This window comes from Rhododendron vialii, chromosome 5a (genome assembly GCF_030253575.1).
Source record: "Rhododendron vialii isolate Sample 1 chromosome 5a, ASM3025357v1".
NCBI classification, from domain to species: domain Eukaryota; kingdom Viridiplantae; phylum Streptophyta; class Magnoliopsida; order Ericales; family Ericaceae; genus Rhododendron; species Rhododendron vialii.
In genome coordinates this window covers 29541854-29563613 of record NC_080561.1, presented here as the reverse complement: position 1 = coordinate 29563613, position 21760 = coordinate 29541854, and the positions used below count along the sequence as shown (strand labels likewise).

At 40.2% G+C, this 21760-nt stretch overlaps 1 protein-coding gene across 1 annotated transcript in view; it reads left to right on the top strand.

Moving 5' to 3' along the window:
- The window catches only part of LOC131327391 (protein BONZAI 3-like), a 33450-nt gene extending 12338 nt beyond the window's left edge, over positions 1 to 21112 (top strand). Inside the window, exons 5-16 of the mRNA XM_058360528.1 lie at positions 1610 to 1666; positions 9941 to 10120; positions 10208 to 10342; positions 10911 to 10972; positions 16475 to 16574; positions 16663 to 16777; positions 16888 to 16964; positions 17560 to 17697; positions 18978 to 19142; positions 19229 to 19342; positions 19459 to 19555; positions 20690 to 21112. Of these exons, the coding sequence (XP_058216511.1) occupies positions 1610 to 1666; positions 9941 to 10120; positions 10208 to 10342; positions 10911 to 10972; positions 16475 to 16574; positions 16663 to 16777; positions 16888 to 16964; positions 17560 to 17697; positions 18978 to 19142; positions 19229 to 19342; positions 19459 to 19555; positions 20690 to 20832 (1383 nt within the window). The 3' untranslated portion in view covers positions 20833 to 21112. The remainder of the gene's footprint in view (positions 1 to 1609; positions 1667 to 9940; positions 10121 to 10207; positions 10343 to 10910; positions 10973 to 16474; positions 16575 to 16662; positions 16778 to 16887; positions 16965 to 17559; positions 17698 to 18977; positions 19143 to 19228; positions 19343 to 19458; positions 19556 to 20689) is intronic.
- The last annotated feature ends 648 nt before the right edge of the window (positions 21113 to 21760 follow it).

Here is a 21760-nt window from a genome sequence, read left to right as displayed (position 1 = left end):
ATATAGAGGGGCACTACTGGCATTAAAAAATAAAGAGGATGAAAATATAATGGGCTAAAAACAGCCGGATGGAAACCTACATCTTGTGGGTGGTGAGGACAAATCTTTAACTCCCCCAGAAAACTAAAACCTAGAAGAAGAAATATTGACAAAGTCCAACATATAACAAGAAAAGAAAAACACAAAACCCAAAGTCTATTAGACTTAAAACGAATCACTATCTTGTATGTCTTCCCTCTTATGAATTCCCTTGAAACTTTCAATTTTCCGGAAAAGTTTAGAAACAAAAACCTACAACTTTGCAATGGAGCATAACATGGGGATTCTTAAGATTAAATAACAACTTAGTATAGAACCAAATCATACCATTAAAGAAAAAGGTCAGTTTCTACATAAAGCTTCGTAGAGTTTACGAGGGTTCCCCTTTGATTCTTTCAATAAGGTCCTGATCCAATCAAGGGGAATCAAACCTTGAGATTTTCATGAGGATGAAAAGGTAAGAGAAGTAGATCAGTGCCAAAACACAGATTACCTCTTTTAGTTCAAATGAGGCTTAATTACAGTTCATACTTAAGCCTTACCTACGTATGTGGACCGCTAACATTGGTATTGGCCGAAAATTGGGGGGCCCAAAGCGGTTGCTTCATGGGCTTACCCTTAGGACCAGCTCTGTTAGATACCATTGTGCTTCCACTGCCTGTGGGTGCTTTTGATTAACTTTGTCTGTCAAAGAAAACTAATACTTGTGCGCTATATTAGAAAAATAGGAGCTGTTTAATTCTTGTAGTTTTTTATGCGTGGAATGTGTACAAACTAAAGATAATTTTCTCACTACCCCTAAGGCTCCTACAAAATGAGTCCAGACTCGCTAGATGAAATTCCTACAGAAGAACAATGTCAAAGTTGATTATGGACAGTTATTATATAGTTTTCCACAGCTGCCAAACCAAAAGAAAACATGAGACGATTGTAGATGCGCTGCATGATGTTCATTAAAAAAGAATAACGTCGATGTTTGATTCTTAACATCACAGTTATAAGCCTCGTTTACTGTTTTTCAGGTAATTAGAACTATTGAGCTAAGGCCAAATGGTAAATGTTTTATTGGTTTGGAATAATGTCAATGATACTTAATCATTGCTTGACCTTAGCAATAAGATACACTCGTGTTTTGATACCTTTTCTCTCTCCTTTTTATTTCTTTGTTTCTTCTCCCAACAATTCCGAATAGCATATATGGATTTAGTTTGCTTTTCTCAATTAATATTTACTAGAAGCAAGCATATGAGAGTTCCTTTCATTTTGTAAACATCTGATTCACAAGCTTGCGAACACTGCAATCGTTAACTTCACTCAGAAATTAAAAGTGTTTCAGTTTGTACTATACCTAGGACCAAATCGCATACTTTTAAGAGCATAACTTAAGATCACTTCTTTTTTTTACTGCAACAATGATTTTATTTTTATCTTGCTTTCCATTCCCTTCTGTATAGACCTAGAATAAGTGCAGAGTGTTTTGCAGTTCTTTTTGCTTTCATTTTCCTTTTCCCCTTTTCCGCTTGTATTCACAAATTGTTTGAAGCCTGTTTATTATTTTGGTATGTTGCAGTTGTTGAAGTTGAACGATCAAGAATTTCTTGGTGAAGCTAGTTGTGTTCTATCTGAGGCAAGTTGCCTTTGATATATGGGATAATCTTATATATTTACAACAATGACACGGTTTGATATTTATGCTCTTTTTAGAAGATAATTTGCCCTAACCCAATTACATTTTGTAAGTTTGTTGTATGTGGGTAAAGCTATGTGATCACATGTTTGGATGCTTCTAACTTTCACTGAAAGTGGTAAATGACTGCCACTAACTGGATGTGGAACAAAGGAAAATATTGGAAATGTTGTTTGGGAGAATAAAAAGTTTATAGGGTGTTAATTAACCCTAACACAAAGATTCATTATTTATATTAAGAGATAACTTGATACAAGGCTTACTTAACCAATGTGGGACGAGACTCATAACAACTACTCAAGCATTCCAACACTCCCCCTCAAGCTGGAAAATATATATCACAAAGTCCCAGTTTGTTACATAACAACTCTAACCGGGGCTTGCACAATGACTTAGTAAACATGTCAGCCAACTGAGCACTTGTAGACACAAAGAGAGTAGCTATCACACCACCAACTAACTTCTCATGCACCAGATGACAATCAACTTCAATATGCTTAGTCCTCTCATGAAATACTGGATTGGATGCAATGTGAATTGCTGCCTGATTATCACAATACAAATTCATTGGCAATTGCACACTAAATCCTATCTCCTCAATAAAAGATCGCACCCATACAATCTCACATGTTGTGTGGGCCATGGCTCTATACTCTGCCTCTGCACTAGACCGTGCAACCACTGTTTGTTTCTTACTTTTCCAGTTGACAAGGTTTCCACCGAGAAAAGCACAATATCCTATAGTGGATCTCTTGTCAGAAGGTCCTCCTGCCCAATCAGAGTCAGTAAAAGCCTCAATACGTAAGTGACTATTAGCTCGATAAACCAAACCACGTCCTGGATGAACCTTGAGATACTTAACAATTCTAAGAACAGCCTCCCAATGTGGAAGACGAAGAGCAGACATAAACTGACTCATAATACTAACTGCGAGCGAGATATCTGGACGTGTAATACTAAGATAGTTCAATTCACCAACCAAGTGACAATATTGGTCAGGGCTAGAAAGCAGCTCCCTCTGATCAACGCACAGTTTGACATTAGGATCCATACAGGCTTTGACCCCAATAAACCAATCTCATCTAGAATATCTAGCACATATTTTCTCTGCAATAAACTAATGCCATCTTTAGATCGTGCAACCTCAATACCCAAAAAATATTGCAACCTTCCCAGATCTTTGGTATGAAACTGACTCTCCAGAAATGCCTTTAACTCATTAATACCTTTTTGATCATTCATGTAAACAATCAATAATATTTTCCCTCGGTCAGATGTGAAAGAAAACGGAATGATCAGACTGACAGCTACTCATCCCAAATTTCAAAACTGCATCACTGAACTTGCCATACCAGGCCCGAGAAGACTGCTTAAGACCATATAGTGCTTTGCGAAGATGACATACCTGATTACGCTCCCCCTGAGCAACAAACCCAGGTGGTTGCTCCATATAAACTTTCTCCTTGAGATCCCCATGGAGAAAGGCATTTTTAACATCCAACTGGAATAAAGGCCAACCAAGATTGGCTGCAAGGGAGATAAGAAGGCAGACAGAACCAAGCTTGGCAACTGGAGAAAAAATCTAAGCATAATCAACACCTTAAGTTTAAATATATCCCATAGCAACAAGACAAGCTTTGTAACGCTTAACAGACCCATCAGGATAATATTTGACAGTAAAGACCCACCGACAACCAACAGTAGACTTTCCTGGCGAAAGAGGAACCAATGCCCTGCCATTGACATGGAGAGCAGACATCTCAGCCTCCATAGCTGTCCGCCACTCAGAAACAGATGAGGCCTCCTGAACAGTGTTAGGAACAAAAATAGATGAAACAGAAGTAGTAAAAGCACGAAGAGATGGAGACAAGTGAGCATAGAAAACAAACCGATCAATAAGGTGAGAAGTGCAAGATTAAATATCTTTGCGAAGAGCTATAGGAAGACCAGGTGATGATAGAGGTGGAGGTGCAACCGGATCTTGGGACGAAGGAGGCATGGTGGCTGGTACTGGTGGGGTTGGTAATAATTTCTGCTAATGAACATACACCTGCAAGGGTGGCACAGATGGTGCACAAACAGGAAGCACAGACTCAGTCTCAGGAAGATCAACTAGAGTATGGTGACCTGAGTAAAAAGGTAATGACTCATTAAATGTGACATTAGCACAAACAAAATGACGACGTAGAGATGGTGAGTAACACTTATACCCTTTCTGAGTGCGCGAGTATCCCAGGAAAATACACCGAATTGACTGAGGATCAAGTTTGTCCCGGTCAGGATCAAGAGCATGATTGCATGAACATAGCAGGTGCACGCGAACACTCGTAGGGGTAAGGAGTGGAGAGGGCGACCAGGAAATAAAATTGTATGGGGTATCTGACTGCCTAGGATGCTAGATGGCATACGATTGATCAAGTAACATGCTGTAAGAACAACATAACTCCAGTAAGACTTAGGAACGTGCATTTGAAATAACAGTGCACGCATAACTTCTGATAAATGCCTAATCTTGCGTTTGGCAACTCCATTTTGTTGTGGAGTTCGTGCGCAAGAAGATTGGTGGATTATACCATGATTATCAAAAAACTTAGAAAGAGAATTATGAAAATATTAACCGACATTGTCAGAACGAAATATATGAATGCAAGTATCAAACTGAGTTTTGATTTCCATATAAAATTACTTAAAAAAAGAAGACAACTCTGACCGCTCTTTCATGAGATAAAGATATATGACACGAGAGTAATCATCGACAAAGATAACATAATACTGAAAGCCCAAAATATTAGGAACACGCATTGGACCCCAAATATCTGAGTGAACTAAGTGAAAAGGACGGGACACATGACTCTCAATCCTATGATGAAAGGACACTCTATGATGTTTACTATACTCACAAACTTCACAAGGCAAAGCATCCACACGGCTACATGAAGGCACTGGCCTTTTAAGGTTTTAAAGTGATGGATGACCTAGACGACAATGATGTTGATATGGGGACGCAGATGATTGAAGAGCAATAGAGCTAAAATAATACAAGCCACCACGTTCAGTACCGCCACCAATCTTCCTCCCTGTCTTAAGATCCTGAAACACACAACCATGAGGGGAAAACGTGACAGAGCAATTCAAAGACTTGGTAAGTTTACTAACAGACATACGATTTAATAGAAAACGAAGAACTTGCAGTACGGAGTCCAAGGTAAGATAGAAGGAAGTAACAGAAATAGAACCCAAACCAGTAACAGCAGTGGTAGAACCATCGGCTAAGGTAACACGACATGGTTTATCAACAGATTGACAACCAGAAAGAAGAGAAGGATTACCAGTCATAAGATAGATGCACCAGAATCTATAACCCAGTGAGTAGAAGCAAAAGAAGATGTACAAGCATCAGAGGAACTTGTCTGAAATAGCATAGCAATGGAAGAACCTGTCTGAAATGACACAAGATGTTAGTACTCCTCCACGGAAATAGTCACCATGGCATCAGTAGAGTGAGTAACCTGGGGAGTAGAAGGCCGACCATGAAGAGCATAACAATACTCCATTGTATGATTTGTGCCCCCACAATATGTGCACAGTTTGGAACCACGACCTCGACTATGGCCACCTCCCCCTGACATGCGACCCCCACTACTAAATCCATAACCACCATGACCAAAATCACGACCACCAAAAATATGACCAAAGACATCGCCACGATACCCAGTATCACAGCCACGGCTGAATGATGAACCAAAAACACCATAGACAGCGGAAGTAGAAGCAGAGTCAGATTCCATTCCAAACATATCACCGTGTAGTGAGAGGCAACCAACAGATCAATCAACCAATATGCCACCAACTACCGACCAATAAATAACCAACCACAAATCAACCCACCAATCTAACCATAGTTGTCAAATCGTGAATCGAATCGAGAATCGAAATGGTCATTTTTCGAATCGTGAATCGAATCGAATCGTGAATCGCTCTGATTCAGTCATGACTTCTATAATGCATAGAAACCTATGCTTATTGATTAGGTTAACAACAATATATACTAAAAATGAAAGACTTAGGCCTAAATCAATAAATACTTTCTTCTAATGATGATTTGATAATAACGTGGAATATTAGGTAAGTTGCTTCTATTGCAACTACCAAGAGATGATGATTCGTAAAGCCTACTTATGGTTCTTTTTGTACGAAAGAGTTATAAGTACAAAACAAACCCTTAGAAGGTCTATAGGGTTGTTATATTCCATTTATCTTCCTCATTTTTGATTCACTCTCGTAATAAATCTCTTTTTCTTATTATCTATCCATATAACATAGACAAAAGATAACATATAACAATACTAGACCTTAAAAAAATATTTGAACCCTTTTCAAACAACAAAAGAAGCAAAACAAGAGTAAAAAATGAATTTCGGAAATTTCACTTACGATTCTCAGCTATTTCTGATTCGGCAACCTATTTGTATCGATTACCCACCGAATCGTATCGAATCGTACGATACGAATCGTAAATCACCGATTCACTTACGATTCTCAGCTATTTTCGATTCGACAGCCTATTCGTATCGATTACCCACCGAATCGTATCGAATCGTACGATACGAATTGTGAATCGTACGATTCTGCCAACTATGAATCTAACGACCAACTACAAACCACCGAACGACTAATAAGCAACGAAATAGATCTCCAAGCAGTAAACATCATCAACTTTCAAGACAAGATGACTACCCAAATAAACAGCATCCGATAGCATCGAGAACAACATGAGCAATTGACAGCCGACCAATAATCCTCTTGAGCACCCGAGATAAAGAACCGAAGAAACCAAACAGTAAGAACCCAACAAAGCAAATAACGATCAACTGGTCATTGCTCCAATCAACTGAAAACAGCAACTATACGAGAAAAGAACCCAGCTAACAGCAATAGCTATACGGAAGATGATCAAGAACACCTCCACCAACCAAGGCTAGCATAGCACCAGTCGTTGGAAACACAACCAAAAAAAAAAAAAAAAGGTGGAGCAGCGGCATAAGAGAGAAATCACATCAGTCCACTGGCGGCTGTACATGTACCATTCTATGGTCACAAGAACACCCTAAACATTTTTTTCCCCTTAGAATATATGTAAAAATTATGGATTAGTCTGGTTTTGAACACTCAATTCTAATAATCTTGAACATCTAATCCAAAAATAATTGAACATCCAACAACCCATTGAACACTCAATCACAATCCGATTACAGCCTATCAATCCAGGCAATTCATACTTAAACACGTAACACATTATCTCAAACAAAGCTCACAATCCTAATGGAAAACATTATAAAAAAAATAAAGAGAAAGAAGAATCTAGTGGTTTAAGTATTATGCTTTGCATTCTCTATCCATCTCCACTGTCGATGATTTAAATGTGTAAATTTTGCATTTGTATTTTTTGTCTAGTTAGCCTGTAGAATTGCAGACAAAGTTTTAAAAAATTCAACTACAGTGCAAAACCCTGTTAACTTAAATGATATTCCTTAGATTTTAAGGCTACGATAGAAAATCTCATCGTGTCATCCAAATGAACAACATATTTTCGAAAAGGTCGGCCCCAATACTGTCTACTATGCAATACAACAACTTTAAAAAAGTTTAAATTTTTGTTAAATAATGTAGTGTATATTTTTAAGTTCTCATTTTGCCTCGTAGTTAATTGTTATAAAATAGAGGATACACGTTTTTTTGTCCACACTGTTCATACTAATTTACGAGGTTTTGCACGTATATCATTGATCAATACATCAATACACCAGCTAGTAGAGTTAAGATAATTTCTGAACACCCTATTACAAATTCCTAGAGCCGCCACTGCATCAGTCTACATGGAGGATGAGAAAGTAATGGGTGACTATCAAACCAAAATCGCCAATGCCCTGGATGTGATTTCGAGCATATGCTGTAGGAGTCGAGCACTGTGCAGTAGATTCCGGGCAGATTCTATAGGGTTCGAGCACTATACAGTTGATTTCGAGTATAGTCAGGGGGAGTCGAGTACTGGGCAGTAGATTCTGAGCAGATTCAGTGGGTTTCAAGCCCTAGTCAGGGTGCGGCAAGTGAAAATCGAGTGTTTTTCAACTCGATTTAGATGGGTTTCGTGATGGCGAAGGTCGGTTTGTAGTTGAGAGGGTTGGGTGGCTACGAGTTTGCACCAGTGCGGATTTCGAACCAGATTGGGAGGTTTTTGGTTGGCTTTTATGATGTGAGAACTAATTACGGCGGCGGCAGGTGGTGGGTGGGTGGGTGGCGGAAGTGGTGGGTAGCATTAGAGGTTGCGGCTATTGTGGGGGTTGGCTAGGGCAAGGGTTAGGATTACGGTTTCGCTCTAATACCATGTTGTTTGGGAGAATAAAAAGTGTATAGGGTGTTAATTAACCCTAACACAAAGATTCATTATTTATATTAAGAGATAACTTGATACAAGACTTGTTTAACCAATGTGGGACAAGACTCATAACAAGTACTTAAATATTCCAACAGGAAATACTGAAAATGTTCTTGGCATACCCAACATCGACTAGAATTGTCTATTATTGACTATGTAGCACTGACACGGACGGACAAGATACGTACATTCTGATTCTCATATGTCTAAAAAAATAGAAGACACCACACATTAGGGACACGTTAAATTACTTGTTTGTGCTTTTACCATGTAACGAATGCTTATATAAGAAAAATAGCAGATACAAAATTAGAGTCTAATAAGAACTACAGTACATGTCTTCATTTACACATGCCATTGCAATTTTGGTTTGCAAATCTCTTAAAAAAAGTGTTTCATCATTCACGTGTGTCTTCATACAGTATAGTTATCATTTATCACACAATAACAAGACTTCCCAATCACTTAGAGCCTACTATTCATTTGACACCCCCAAATTATACATGCCTTTAGATATAAACATGCATACACACGCACAGATGTAAATATATATACATGCACGCACACACACACACAATTTGGAAGGATTGCCAAGCCTGTGAATTTGAGGAGGTAGCAAGCCTGTCACCCACCAACGAAAAATAAAAATGCAAATGCAAATCCAGATTCTAAGGCAGGCAAGCTGCCCTTGTTTGATGTTGCCAAATCAACTCTGCAACCAATCAAGTACACTCAATGCTAATGGGAAATAGAGAGACTAAAATTCACACAACTTGCACACTTTGTATTAAAATTACTCCCTCCGTCCCAAATTCTTTGTCCGGTCCGCAAAACGGAGTGTTAAAAATAATACAATTTTTGCAAGAAAAAATCAAAAGTTTTTCAACAACTTACTAGATATCAATGAGTATTTTTAATTTGTGAAAAAAGTTTGAATTTTTTCTTGAAAAAATTGCATTATTTTTAACACTCCGTTTTGCAGACCGGACAAAGAATTTGGGACTGGGGGAGTATAAAATTACACACTTACATCTCAATCACTCCCATCTCTCTCTCTCACCCACACACAACTGTGGGGGGAAACCCCCTAAGGGATTCCACGTTCTTCTGCCCTCTCTCTTTCCCACACCTTCTACACATTGCATACACACGTATATTTAGAAACCATAGTACATTGTGATCCACTCATTCTTTCAATTGCCATCTTAACTCACCGAATTCCAACTCCTCACTTAACTGGTGTGGCTCTCTCTCTCTTACTCTTATCACCTCTCTTGTCTCTTACCTCACACATAAAAGGCCCACAATAAAGTTTACACTATCCAACAAATGCATGGTACAATCAGTCTGACAATTTGAAACAAGTAGCTAAATTATCCCTACACCTTACAATGCAATCTTTGGCTATCCAACTAGGGAGGACTAGGGTGTCTTGGTAAACATGCCCTTTACCATGTTCCAGATACGTACTGGAAGGGTCAGGTAAGGTTGTTGCCTCATATACAAAACACATATATTGACAACCTATGAAGCATGGACACCTTGCCAGATGTCACATACTGATGTCAGACACCATTTATCTCCAAAGCACGTGTGTTACTGTCCAAAGACGTGTCTAACACTTAAATCAGAAGGGCCCTCCTTTTTTATGGCGAAGAATATAAATCATCTTGACTTCCCTTTTTCTATTTGATTGTGATCCTTACATTCTGCAGCTTATGTTCTACAGCTTTACAATTGTAATATGTTTGTTTTTCCGCTTGATTAACTAAAAGCAGATTGTGACAAAACAAAGTCGGAGTTTGACGCTAAAACTCCACAATAAGAAGGGGCGGGCTGGTCTGGTAAACTTGGGGACAATTACCGTGCATGCAGAGGAAATGATTGCTTCAAGAAATGCTGTCGAGATAGCGTTTCGTTGTTCACATTTGGATAACAAGGATCTTTTTTCTAAAAGTGTGAGTACAGAAAAATGCTGTAGTGTGGAGGTTTACTTTCAACGATTATATTTAGGCTCTTAATTTTTTCTTTGTTATGACTTCCAGGATCCTTTCTTAAGAATATCTAGGATTGTTGAGAGTGGAGATTCTGTTCCTATCTGCAAAACAGAAGTGGTGAACAACAATTTGAATCCAGTTTGGAAGCCCCTGACTCTAACTATGCAGCGATTTGGTAGCAAGGTAAGCTTGTAATATTAGTCTGGTCAAATTAGAAACTTTTGTTTATGTTGTTTGGAAGAATAGAGAAAGTGTACAAGGAGTTAATTAACCCTAACACATACTTCTATTATTTATGTTATGAGATACTTGATTACAATACTTCATTAACCTATGTGGGACAAGACTTAAGACTAAACATATATTCGAACACTCCCCCTCAAGCTAGAGTATAGATATGACAAAGTCCCAGCTTGTTACATAACAACTCTAAATGAGATTTGAACGACTTAGTAAACATATCTGCCTTTTGAGTGCCTGTAGACATGAAAGGAGTAGCGCTTAGTTCTCTCACGAAACATTGGATTAGATGCAATGTGAATCGCTGCTTGATTATCACAGTACAAATTCATAGGCAATTGCTCACTGAATCCTATCTCCTCAAGCAAAGAGCGCACCCATACAAGTTCACATGTCGTGTGAGCCATGGCTCTATTGTAAACATACAAAACTATTGTGATTATACAGCTACAGCTACAGGTTACTGCTACTTTCCCGCATGTTGATTGATAATAATTTTCTTTTGATGCAGGATAACCCATTAATTTTGGAGTGTTTTGATTTCAATAGCAGTGGAAATCATGTTCTTATCGGGTACCTTTTTGATGTACCTTTTGATGATTAGTGCTTTCATTTCTTGTTTCTCTTCCATTTGCAAGCTTTTCACCCTCTTACACTTTAAACGCCACATGGTTTAGTATTGTTGTTTGGAAAGGAAAAAGTGTGTAAGGTTTCTTTTACCTTCACACATAATCATTTATTTATATAAGGAGATAGTTCATTACATAATGTAAATAAGCAATGTGGGACTAAACACAATATACTAGTATATGAGTATACTAGTATTCCAACACTCCCCCTCAAGCTGGGAAATAGATATCACACAAACCCAGCTTGTCACATAACATCTCCAACCGGGGTTTAAACAATGACTTGGTGAATATGTCGGCCAATTGAGCACTTGTAGACACGAAAGGAGTTGCTATAACACCACCAGTCAACTTCTCTCGCACCAGATGACAATCAACTTCGATATGCTTAGTCCGCTCATGAAATACAGGGTTGGATGCAATATGAATTGCTGCTTGGTTATCACAATACAAATTCATAGGCAATTGCACATGGAATCCTATCTCCTCAAGAAAAGATCGCACCCACACAATCTCACATGTGGTGTGAGCCATGGCTCTATATTCTGCCTCTGCACTAGACCGTGCAACCACGGTCTGTTTCTTACTCTTCCAATTAACAAGATTGCCACCAAGAAAAACACAATATCCAGTGGTTGACCTCCTGTCAGACGGGCCTCCTGCCCAATCAGAATCAGTGAAGGCCTCAATACGCAAATGACCATTAGCTCTATAAAATAGACCACGTCCAGGATGAGACTTGAGATACTTGACAATTCTAAGAACAGCCTCCCAATGTGGCACATGAGGAGCAAACATAAACTGACTCACAATACTCACTGCAAATGAAATATCAGGACGTGTAATAGTGAGATAATTCAGTTTACCAACCAAACGGCGATATTGATCAGGACTAGACATTGCCTCCCCCTGATCAATGCATAGTTTGACATTAGGATCCATAGGGGTATCGACAGGTTTCGTCCCCAACAAACCAGTCTCGTCTAAGATATCCAGCACATATTTCCTTTGTGATAAACTAATACCATCTTTAGATCGTGCCACCTCGATACCTAAAAAGTATCGCAATCTACCCAAGTCTTTAGTATGAAATTGACTCTGCAGAAAGACCTTCAACGCATCAATACCTCTCTGGTCATCACCCGTAATAATAATATCATCGACATACACAATCAATAACACTTTGCCTCGAGGAGATGTGAGAGAGAAAACAGAATGATCAGACTGACATCGATGCATACCAAATTTCAAAACTGCATCACTGAACTTTCCAAACCAGGCCCTGGGAGACTGTTTAAGCCCGTAAAGAGCTTTACGAAGACGACATACCTGAGAACGCTCCCCCTGAGCAACAAACCCAGGTGGTTGCTCCATATAAACCTCCTCAAGAAGATCGCCATGTAAAAAAGCATTCTTGACATCCAATTGAAATAAGGGCCAGCCAAGGTTGGCTGCAAGAGAAATAAGGAGACGGACAGAACCAAGCTTTGCAACCGGGGAAAAGGTTTCAGCATAGTCAACACCATAAGTCTGGGTGTAGCCTTTAGCAACAAGGCGAGCTTTGTAACGCTCAACAGACCCATCAGGATGATATTTCACAGTGAATACCCAGCGGCACCCCACAGTGGATTTGCCAAAGGGTAGAGGAACCAACTCCCAAGTCCCATTATCATGGAGTGCAGAGATCTCTTCCTCCATAGCTATCCGCCACTCAGAAATAGACAAGGCCTCCTGAATAGTTTTAGGAACAAAGACAGAGGAAACAGAGGCAGTAAAAGCACGAAGGGTGGGGGACAGATGATCATAAGATACAAATTTAGCAATAGGATGAGAGATAGTACAAGTGCGAATACCTTTACGAAGAGCAATGGGAGGAGAAGGTGGAGCAATAGGGGCCAAAGGAGGTGGAGGCGGATCTCGCAACGGAGGAGAAGACTCAGCGGTAGGCGGAGGGGGTGGTGGTGCAGCTTTGGCACGGCGAACATATACCTGCATCGGGGGGTGCTGCTTTTGAGGTTGCCCGGAAGGAACCAAAATATGCATATACTCAGACGGATCCGCATGAGGCAAAGACGGAAAATAGGGTATCAACTCATGAAACGTAACATCAGCACAAACAAACTCGCGATGCAGAGTGGGAGAATAACACTTATAACCTTTTTGAGTCCTAGAGTACCCAAGGAATACACACTTAATAGAGCGAGGATCAAGTTTATCGCGGCCGGGATCCAGGGCATGAACATAACACGTGCACCCAAAAATTTTAAGAGGTAAAGAATATAAAGAACAACTAGGGTGCAAAATACTATAGGGAATCTGGCCCCCAAGAACGCGGGAGGGCATGCGATTCACAAGGTAGCCGGCAGTAAGGACGGCGTCGCCCCAAAAGGATTTGGGAACCGTTCGCTGGATTAAAAGAGCTCGGGCAACCTCTGTCAAATGTCGTATCTTGCGTTCGGCAACCCCATTTTGTTGGGGAGTGCGAGAACACGAAGATTGATGAAGAATACCATGCTCATCAAAAAAGGCAGACAAAACATTATAGAAATATTCACCAGCATTATCCGAACGAAAGATACGAAGAGACACATCAAATTGAGTCTTTATTCCATATAAAAAGATTTGAAAATTGAGTACAAGTCTGACCGGTTTTTCATGAGATAAACATAAGTAAGCCTAGAATAGTCATCCACAAAAATAACAAAATACTGAAAACCACCACGTGATGAAACACGCACTGGACCCCAAATATCGGGGTGAACTAAATGAAAAGGACGAGACACTCGACTCTCTACTCTAGGCGGAAAAGAAACACGACGGTGTTTACTGAACTCACAGACTTCACATGGCAAAGACTGAAGACCACGACACGACGGAACTAACTGCTGGAGAGTCTGAAGGGAGGGATGACCAAGACGGCAATGATGTTCATAAGGAGATACGGAAGCCTGAAAAGCAACAGAGGCAGGAGGTGCGCGTTCGCCAGTGTCAAAATAGTATAGACCACCACGCTCAACACCGCCACCAATCTTCTTCCCCGTCTGGAGATCCTGAAATACACAATAACCAGGAAAAAAGGCAACCGAACAATTTAAGGATTGGGTAAGTTTACTAACAGACATAAGACTATGGGGAAAACGAGGAATATGTAAAACAGAGTCTAATGTAAGAGAAGAATGTAAGATAGCAGAACCCAAACCAGCAATGTCAAAAGAGGAACCGTCAGCCAAGGCAACACTAGAAGACTTCACAAGAGGACGAGAACCAGAGAGGTGGATGGAGTGACCTGTCATATGATCAGTAGCTCCAGAATCAATAACCCACGGAGTATTAGAGGCCAGGCCAGCAAATGTGGAGCCTTTCTGAGCGAACGTAGCAGTGGAAGAGGAGGGCACATAAGGGGACGGCTGGGAAATCAGGCGATGATACTCATCCTCTGGAATAGTAACAACTCGTGGAATGGAGCTGGGCACAGAAACAGAGCCATCATCCTCAGAAACAGTAACCTGATGAGCAGATGGGTGGCCATGAAGAATCCAACAGAAATCAACTGTATGATTAGTACCATGGCAATAGGTGCAGGAACGAGACCCACGACCACGAGCACGACTAAAATCACGACCACGACCACCACTACCAGAATCACGACCACTAACAGACTGCATCGGACCACTGCTACCAGAATCACGACCATATCCACGGCCAGTAGGACCACGACTGCCTTCCCCACGGTCAAAACCACGAGAAGAAGTACCACCACGAGGAATCGTGGTAACCAAAGCTGAGCGGGCAGCAGGGGTCAAATCAACACTGGAGTCAGGAACAGAGGCCTGACGGACACGACTGAACACCTCACTGAGAGAAGGTAAATCTCTACCACCAAAAAGATTGGACCAGATAGAATCATATGCTGGCGAAGGTAAACCAAACAGAAAACGAGCTACCTGCAAGCGCTCACGCTGACGCTCCATAACCTGAATGTCTGAAGAAATAGGCTCACAAGTGTTGAGCTCCTCACACACACCACAGAACTTGGCATAATACTCTTCCAAGGATAAGTTGCCAAGGTCAAGAGAAAAGAACTGTTGATGAAGAGCATAAGTCTGGCGGAGATTATCAGCCCCAGAAAACATCTCCTTAACCTTCATCCATACTTTTTTCGCAGTAGATAAGAAAACCAGAGTATTCTTAATATTTTCCTCCATACTATTCCAAAGCTCAACACGAATCTTAGCATCTGCAGGAACCCAAGCACCATATGATGCGGCAGTCGCCGCGGGAGGATCATCAGTAAGATAATGATAGTCGGACTCCCCGACATAATAGACTTCAACAGCCTTAGCCCAAACAGCATAATTTCGACCATTCAATAAGGTAGAGGTAATGGACAACCTGTCACGAGACCGGGAAGAACGACTAACAGCGGAAGTCACAGTACTAGAACTAGAAACAGAGGCAGTGCCAGAGCTCATTGCAAATATACCAACCAGAAACTATGCCAATAACACAAAGGCAGCCACAATCATCAACAAACCGCGATCACCAGCAAACAAGAGCAGTAAAATAACAAGACCAAGAAGAAACGAAAAGTCCAAAATAGCCAGACATAAAGTAGGACAGCCAAATAAGCCCACAAATAAGAACAGAACAAAATACCAACGGCAAACTCATACCAAAGTGTCAGAAGCAAGCGACAGAAGCATAAAGAGACAGAGATCAGCAATTAGAAGAGGCGCCGGAGGTCGGTGACGACGAAAGAGAGGTTGCCGAGGGATGGGCAGGGGCCGACGGGGGCTGGGGAGAGCCGACGAGGGCAGGGTGAGGGCCAACGGTGGCTGTCGGGATGAGAAAAAGTGTATAGGGTGTTCTGATCGAAAATGGCAAGATCGACGTTAACAGATGCCGCAATGAACAGTACCCGATGAACAGTCGCGTGAACAGTACGATGAACAGTAGCGTGAACAGTGCCGATGAACAGTCGCGTGAACAGTACGATGAACAGTGTCGTTTTAGGTTTTTTTTTTTTTTTTTGCGTCAAGATGATAGCGGAGGGCTGATGGTGGCTGGTGGGTGGCTGTCGTAGTCGGCCGATGGAGGCTGCTATAGTAGGTTTAGGGTTTCAAAGGTGGCTACTATAGTAGGTTTAGGGTTTCTAGGGTTTCAAAGGTGGCTGCTATAGTAGGTTTAGGGTTTCAAAGGTGGTTTAAGATTGGGATTGAGAACCCGCTCTGATACCATGTTGTTTGGAGAGGAAAAAGTGTGTAAGGTTTCTTTTACCTTCACACATAATCATTTATTTATATAAGGAGATAGTTCATTACATAATGTAAATAAGCAATGTGGGACTAAACACAATATACTAGTATATGAGTATACTAGTATTCCAACAAGTATTTCATTTTCTTTATGGTTCATAAATACTAAATCTGCAGTTTGTTTTTGACAGTAAAATTCAGAAATCGATAGTGGACTTGGAAAAACTTCACAAAGACAAAATTGGTGCAAATTTTATACTGCCATCATCTCGTCACCATACTCATGAGAAGGTATTTGTTTCATACTCTGGAAGGATATATAGCGGCAGACTGCTTGCCCATCATGTCTGATATCTCCCTCGATTAATGTAATCTGTAGGTTCTGAAGGGGCAACTCTTCGTGGACCGATTTATTGAGACAAAACTGTACAGTTTTCTTGATTATATGTCGAGTGGATTTGAGCTGAACTTTATGGTAGCTGTTGACTTCACTGGTAATTAACTTTTCATTGGAAACCACCTTATGTTGCCTTTCGAAACAGAGAAAACATACACTTTTCTTCAAGTTGTTTCGTTCACACACTAAGGTTTCAGCTTTTTCCAGCTTCGAATGGTAATCCGCATAGTCGAGATTCCTTGCATTACATTGATCCTACGGGACGACTCAACGCTTACCAGCAGGTAAAGTTGTGACATCAAATCTGTGGTCATCTTTTCTTCATGAATCACCTAAATTTTCTCTGGCTTAATTAGCAGAACTATTGCCCCACTTCCAGTCAAATGGCAATTGGAAACTTCCTGCAGTGTGACTAAATTAGTTGAAGCAAGAAAAATTGTAGTCCCACATTACTTTTCGCCGCAATTGGATCAAATCAATCTCTAATAGGGAAACTGCCCCTCCTAGTGGCATCACTGGCATGATTTGAGTAGAGTTTTGGGTGCCACCCCTTCGCCTAATGAGCTTTCTATTTGCAAGTAGAACATATCAGAATACGGTATCAAGAGCAGTTTCCTTCCATATGAAAAAGGGTGAAGAGACCTCTTGTTGAATATAAAAACAATAGTTATCTGAAGACTACGAAAATATAAAAATACAAGAGGGAAATTCTAGCTCTTAGACCTAGTTGTTTTACCGTGTTGTTAGGAAATTAACCTCCAAAGTGACTTGAAAGTTGTGTTATGTGCATCCGTTTTGATTTGTGCCTTGTTGTAAGAAATATTTATACATTGATATGTTCTGTATATAATTTGAGTCATTTGACTGAACTCATTGCAGGCCATAATGGAGGTTGGGGAGGTTATACAATTTTATGATTCAGATAGGCGCTTTCCTGCTTGGGGCTTTGGCGGAAGGACATATGACAGTTCAGTATCACATTGTTTTGACTTGAATGGAAGTGCAGGTAGCTTTGAGGTAAAACACTCTTGCTATTATTAAGAAATATCGTGCTGGTTTTCTTTTAATTACTGCTTCGTGTTTTCATATCTTTATGAGTTGTTGCTATGTTTCATCAGTTTGCTCATAGCTTTCGGTCCAAATCTACAAAGTACTAATAGCTATGTATTTTTTTTTAACTTTTCATGTTTCAAGTTAGTATACGGTGTTGGAGTTTGTCCCACATCATTAATTATCTCCTCCAAAACTAGTATATGTGCCTGGGAGGCTTCTCCACTGATTGTCAATTGGTTGAGTTGGATGCTTTAACACACGGGATGCCCAAATTCTACTACTACTAAAGATACTCTAGAGTACGTATCAAAAAAGGTTAATACGTAGCACTTGGAGAATAGGGAAAAGTAAAGCAGTTAAATTGTTGTTTAGTGAAGAAGACCGTTTTTTGTGGTTGATTTTAAATTCTAAATAACACTCTTTGGTGGTCCTCTGTCCTCGTAGTGTTTTACTTGGTTCCATGTTTGTAGTTTGTGTAATTAGTTATTATGGTAAGTCCTCTTCTTTACAGAGTGAGAATTGCCTATACTAGATACTGTGGGTCCCGATTGTTCCTCCAGAGTTGACTGTGCAGCTCTGAAGTGGCGTGAGTACAGTACCATCTTATCTCCCTGTACTTCTGGCGTATCCCGCTGAAGACATAACGAAGTGAACTATTAGATTGGTTGGTTGAAAGGATTTGTGTAGCTAGGGTATTGCCCTCACGTGCCTATCCCTCGCGTGCCTATTTTGGATAGCATTTCAGAGATCTCTTCACGATAATTGTTGTTGGCTAGTCGTTGTCACTACATCACAGACAATTTTCGCGGACCTGAGAAATGTGGAAATCAGACTATCAGAGTGTCATGTAGGGTTTTTTCTGTGTGTGTGTGTGTTATAGTTATAGACTAAGCCTATGGTAAAGTTCTTTTGATTTCTTTGTAATTTGCCTTGAGCCAGCATAATAGGGAAGGGCTAAACCTTTTTGAATTGCTAGTAAGATATCTTGTCATTATATCTTTTCATTATGTAATTCCCCGAGGAAAAATGCCAGGTGCGCATCAGTGAGCACTTCTGCGCACATTGTCCTGCTGTTTCTTTCTTTCTCTTCTTTTGAGCCATACTGTTGCATACATTGGAAAACCATACTCCTGTATTGCTCATTCCAGTGACCAATACTTGTGGAATCGTGGATAATAATTAATAATGATGTTGTTTAGTTATAAGCAGTTCAGTAATTAAAATGGTCAATTTGCCTTTTTCAGGTTGAAGGAGTAGAAGGGATCATGGCTGCTTATGCTAGTGCTTTGCGCAATGTTACTCTTGCTGGCCCCACTTTGTTTGGCCAAGTGATAAACACAGCTGCAGATATTGCGGGACATTCTGTCTCCTCTACCAATAGCAAGTATTTTGTATTGCTTATTATAACGGTACGGATTAAACAATCTAATTTCCTTTTCCCTACTATTTCGTTTGTTCTTTCTTGAGGTAATAAAAATGTTTCACGTCTTTATAGGATGGCGTCCTTACTGATCTCCAAGAAACTAAAAATGCATTGGTTCGGGCATCTGATCTACCCCTCTCAGTTCTTATTGTTGGAGTTGGTGGTGCAGATTTTACACAAATGGAGGTCCAAACCTCTTTCTGTGCTTAAATCCCAGCATTACCTTTTGTCACCATTTCTATGTTCGGTTCCTTAAAGTTGTCTTCAAGATTTGGTGTGTTATAATTCTTGTTATCTTGCAGATCCTTGATGCTGACAACGGACAAAGATTAGAGAGTTCTACGGGACGGATAGCTACACGAGACATTGTACAGTTTGTTCCAATGCGTGAGGTGCATGGTGAGTTCATGCCTATTTTTCCCCATCTTGGCATCGACAGATGAATGGAATATAACTTTTAGCACAATCAGTTCTTATACCTGCCTTTACTTTCTTTGGCTGGGTACATAAAAGTGATTGGTAATGAACATATTTATTTGTGCATCACTGCCATGTTTTTGCACGCACTCGCACGTGCAGACTCGCCACTTCTACACATGCATGGTAGTGTGTTCTGAAAATCAGGTCCATTTTATGACTTTTTTGTCTAACAAACGGTTATGTGGGCATACTTGAAACCCTATACTTGAACGTTTTCACATGCACTGGTTGATTAGCGCTGATAGCATTGAAATTTACTCTGTGAACGATGACATTAACATTGCCTTTGGTTATTAAGTCTGCCAGAGTACAGAAGGTGTTAGAGTTGGATCCAATTGGATGGCATGTTAGCATGGTTACCTTACCTGACTAGTGCCCACATACAATAGAATCGAAATATAATAATAGCATCAGACGAATTTGAAGAATTCAAAAAAATAATAATAATAATAATACCATGTCCCAACGTATCATAGATTCCAATTTTTTGCTGGGCTTTCTCTCACACATAGTTTATAACCAAATCAAACCTAGCGTTAAGTCCCAATCAATTGGGGTCGGCTACATAATTGCAAAAGTTTGTAATTTAATAGGTGGTTCCCATGAATTTGTAGTCCAAGTTGACTTTCAAATCCACAGAAATTCACAAGATACCATGTCCCAACGTATCATAACTTGAACAGGGTCTTAAGTTTTTCCTCTCCTAAAAAGAGACAGGGTAGCTTCATTTCCTCTCCTGAAAAGGGTCCTTAAATTCACAAGATGCAAGTTTTCCATACCAAACCAAACCAAATTCTCTCTCTCTCTCTCTCTCTCTCTCTCTCTCTCTCTCTCTCTCTCTCTCTCTCTCTCTCTCTCTCTCTCTCTGTGCGCCCGCGCACGTGCAGTGTGGTGTTGTGTGTTTGTTTTTCAGGTATAAGATTATCTGTCTCCTCTGATCGTGTTTAGCTCGGTTAGAATTAAGAAAAAAATTTCGGACTATTTGCCTTCTGTGTTTACACTTCTAGCTTCAGTGTTGCCAACAAATTTTCTTCCTTTTTTTTTTCCCTGCAGGTGGGCAGATATCCATTGTTCAGGCTCTGTTGGAAGAGCTCCCTGGTCAGTTCTTGACTTACATGCAGACTCGAGAGATCATACCAAAACCTGTTACTGTACCAGCTACAGCTGCTCCTCAAGATCATCCATATGTGGTCTAGTTGATCCCTAAAAAGATCTTTCAAAATTGGAGCGAGGAAAATCTCATTTCTCATAAAGCCTTGGTTGATATCTTGTCCGGAAGCGACAAAGGTATTGAGATAGGGCTACATACAACATATACTACATGCACAAGAGAGGGAGTGAAAAGGAAAGGAAAGAAAACAATTGTAAATGGTTAGGAAGGAGAAACACTAGTTGATCTGACAAATAATATTTCAAGTTTGTTTGAAGATGCTGTAGAATCATTGTCCATATATTAAAATGCTTTAGGATTTTTTTCTCAAGCAGAAGCTGTTTTTTTTTTTTTTTTGGGCATGCGTGCTTTTGTCGCTTCTTGCAATTGGTGCTCTAAAACTGGTCTGTATATTGCAAATGCGAACCTGAGATTTATGTTGCCATAAAACCAGTTCCGGCCAAAAGATTCTGACTCGCCCAGTCTGAAATTCTAGAGCATGCTATGCATAATGTGTTTCTTTGATCTTCACTTTTCAATCTCTTTTACTCCTATGTTTGTGGAGAGAAGAGAGCTACATGAAGGAAAAAAAATGGAGTCCAATATGACTTGGGAAGAACAATTTACGCTTTCAACTAGGGGCACTTTGGTAACTGGAGTAGCATTGTACCAATCTTTCCATGCAGAGGTTGTCGATTCAAGCCCCATATGAGGCGGTTGGGGTGATCTTCATTCTCTTTCCCTTATATTTAAGATAGAGTATGTCTATGTCTCTTTCAGTGGCGAAAAAGAATAGTGAAGGGAAACTACAGAAAATAACGTATAGGACAGGGATGCCAGAAAATCGACACAGTTTTTCTTGTCATCTTCCCCATTTTCTAATTCAAAAATGGAGTTTGCAGAACAAGGGATTCGACAACTACAAGCCCAACTTTAGCGCAGAACAAGTAGAATCACACGCCCAGATGCAATTC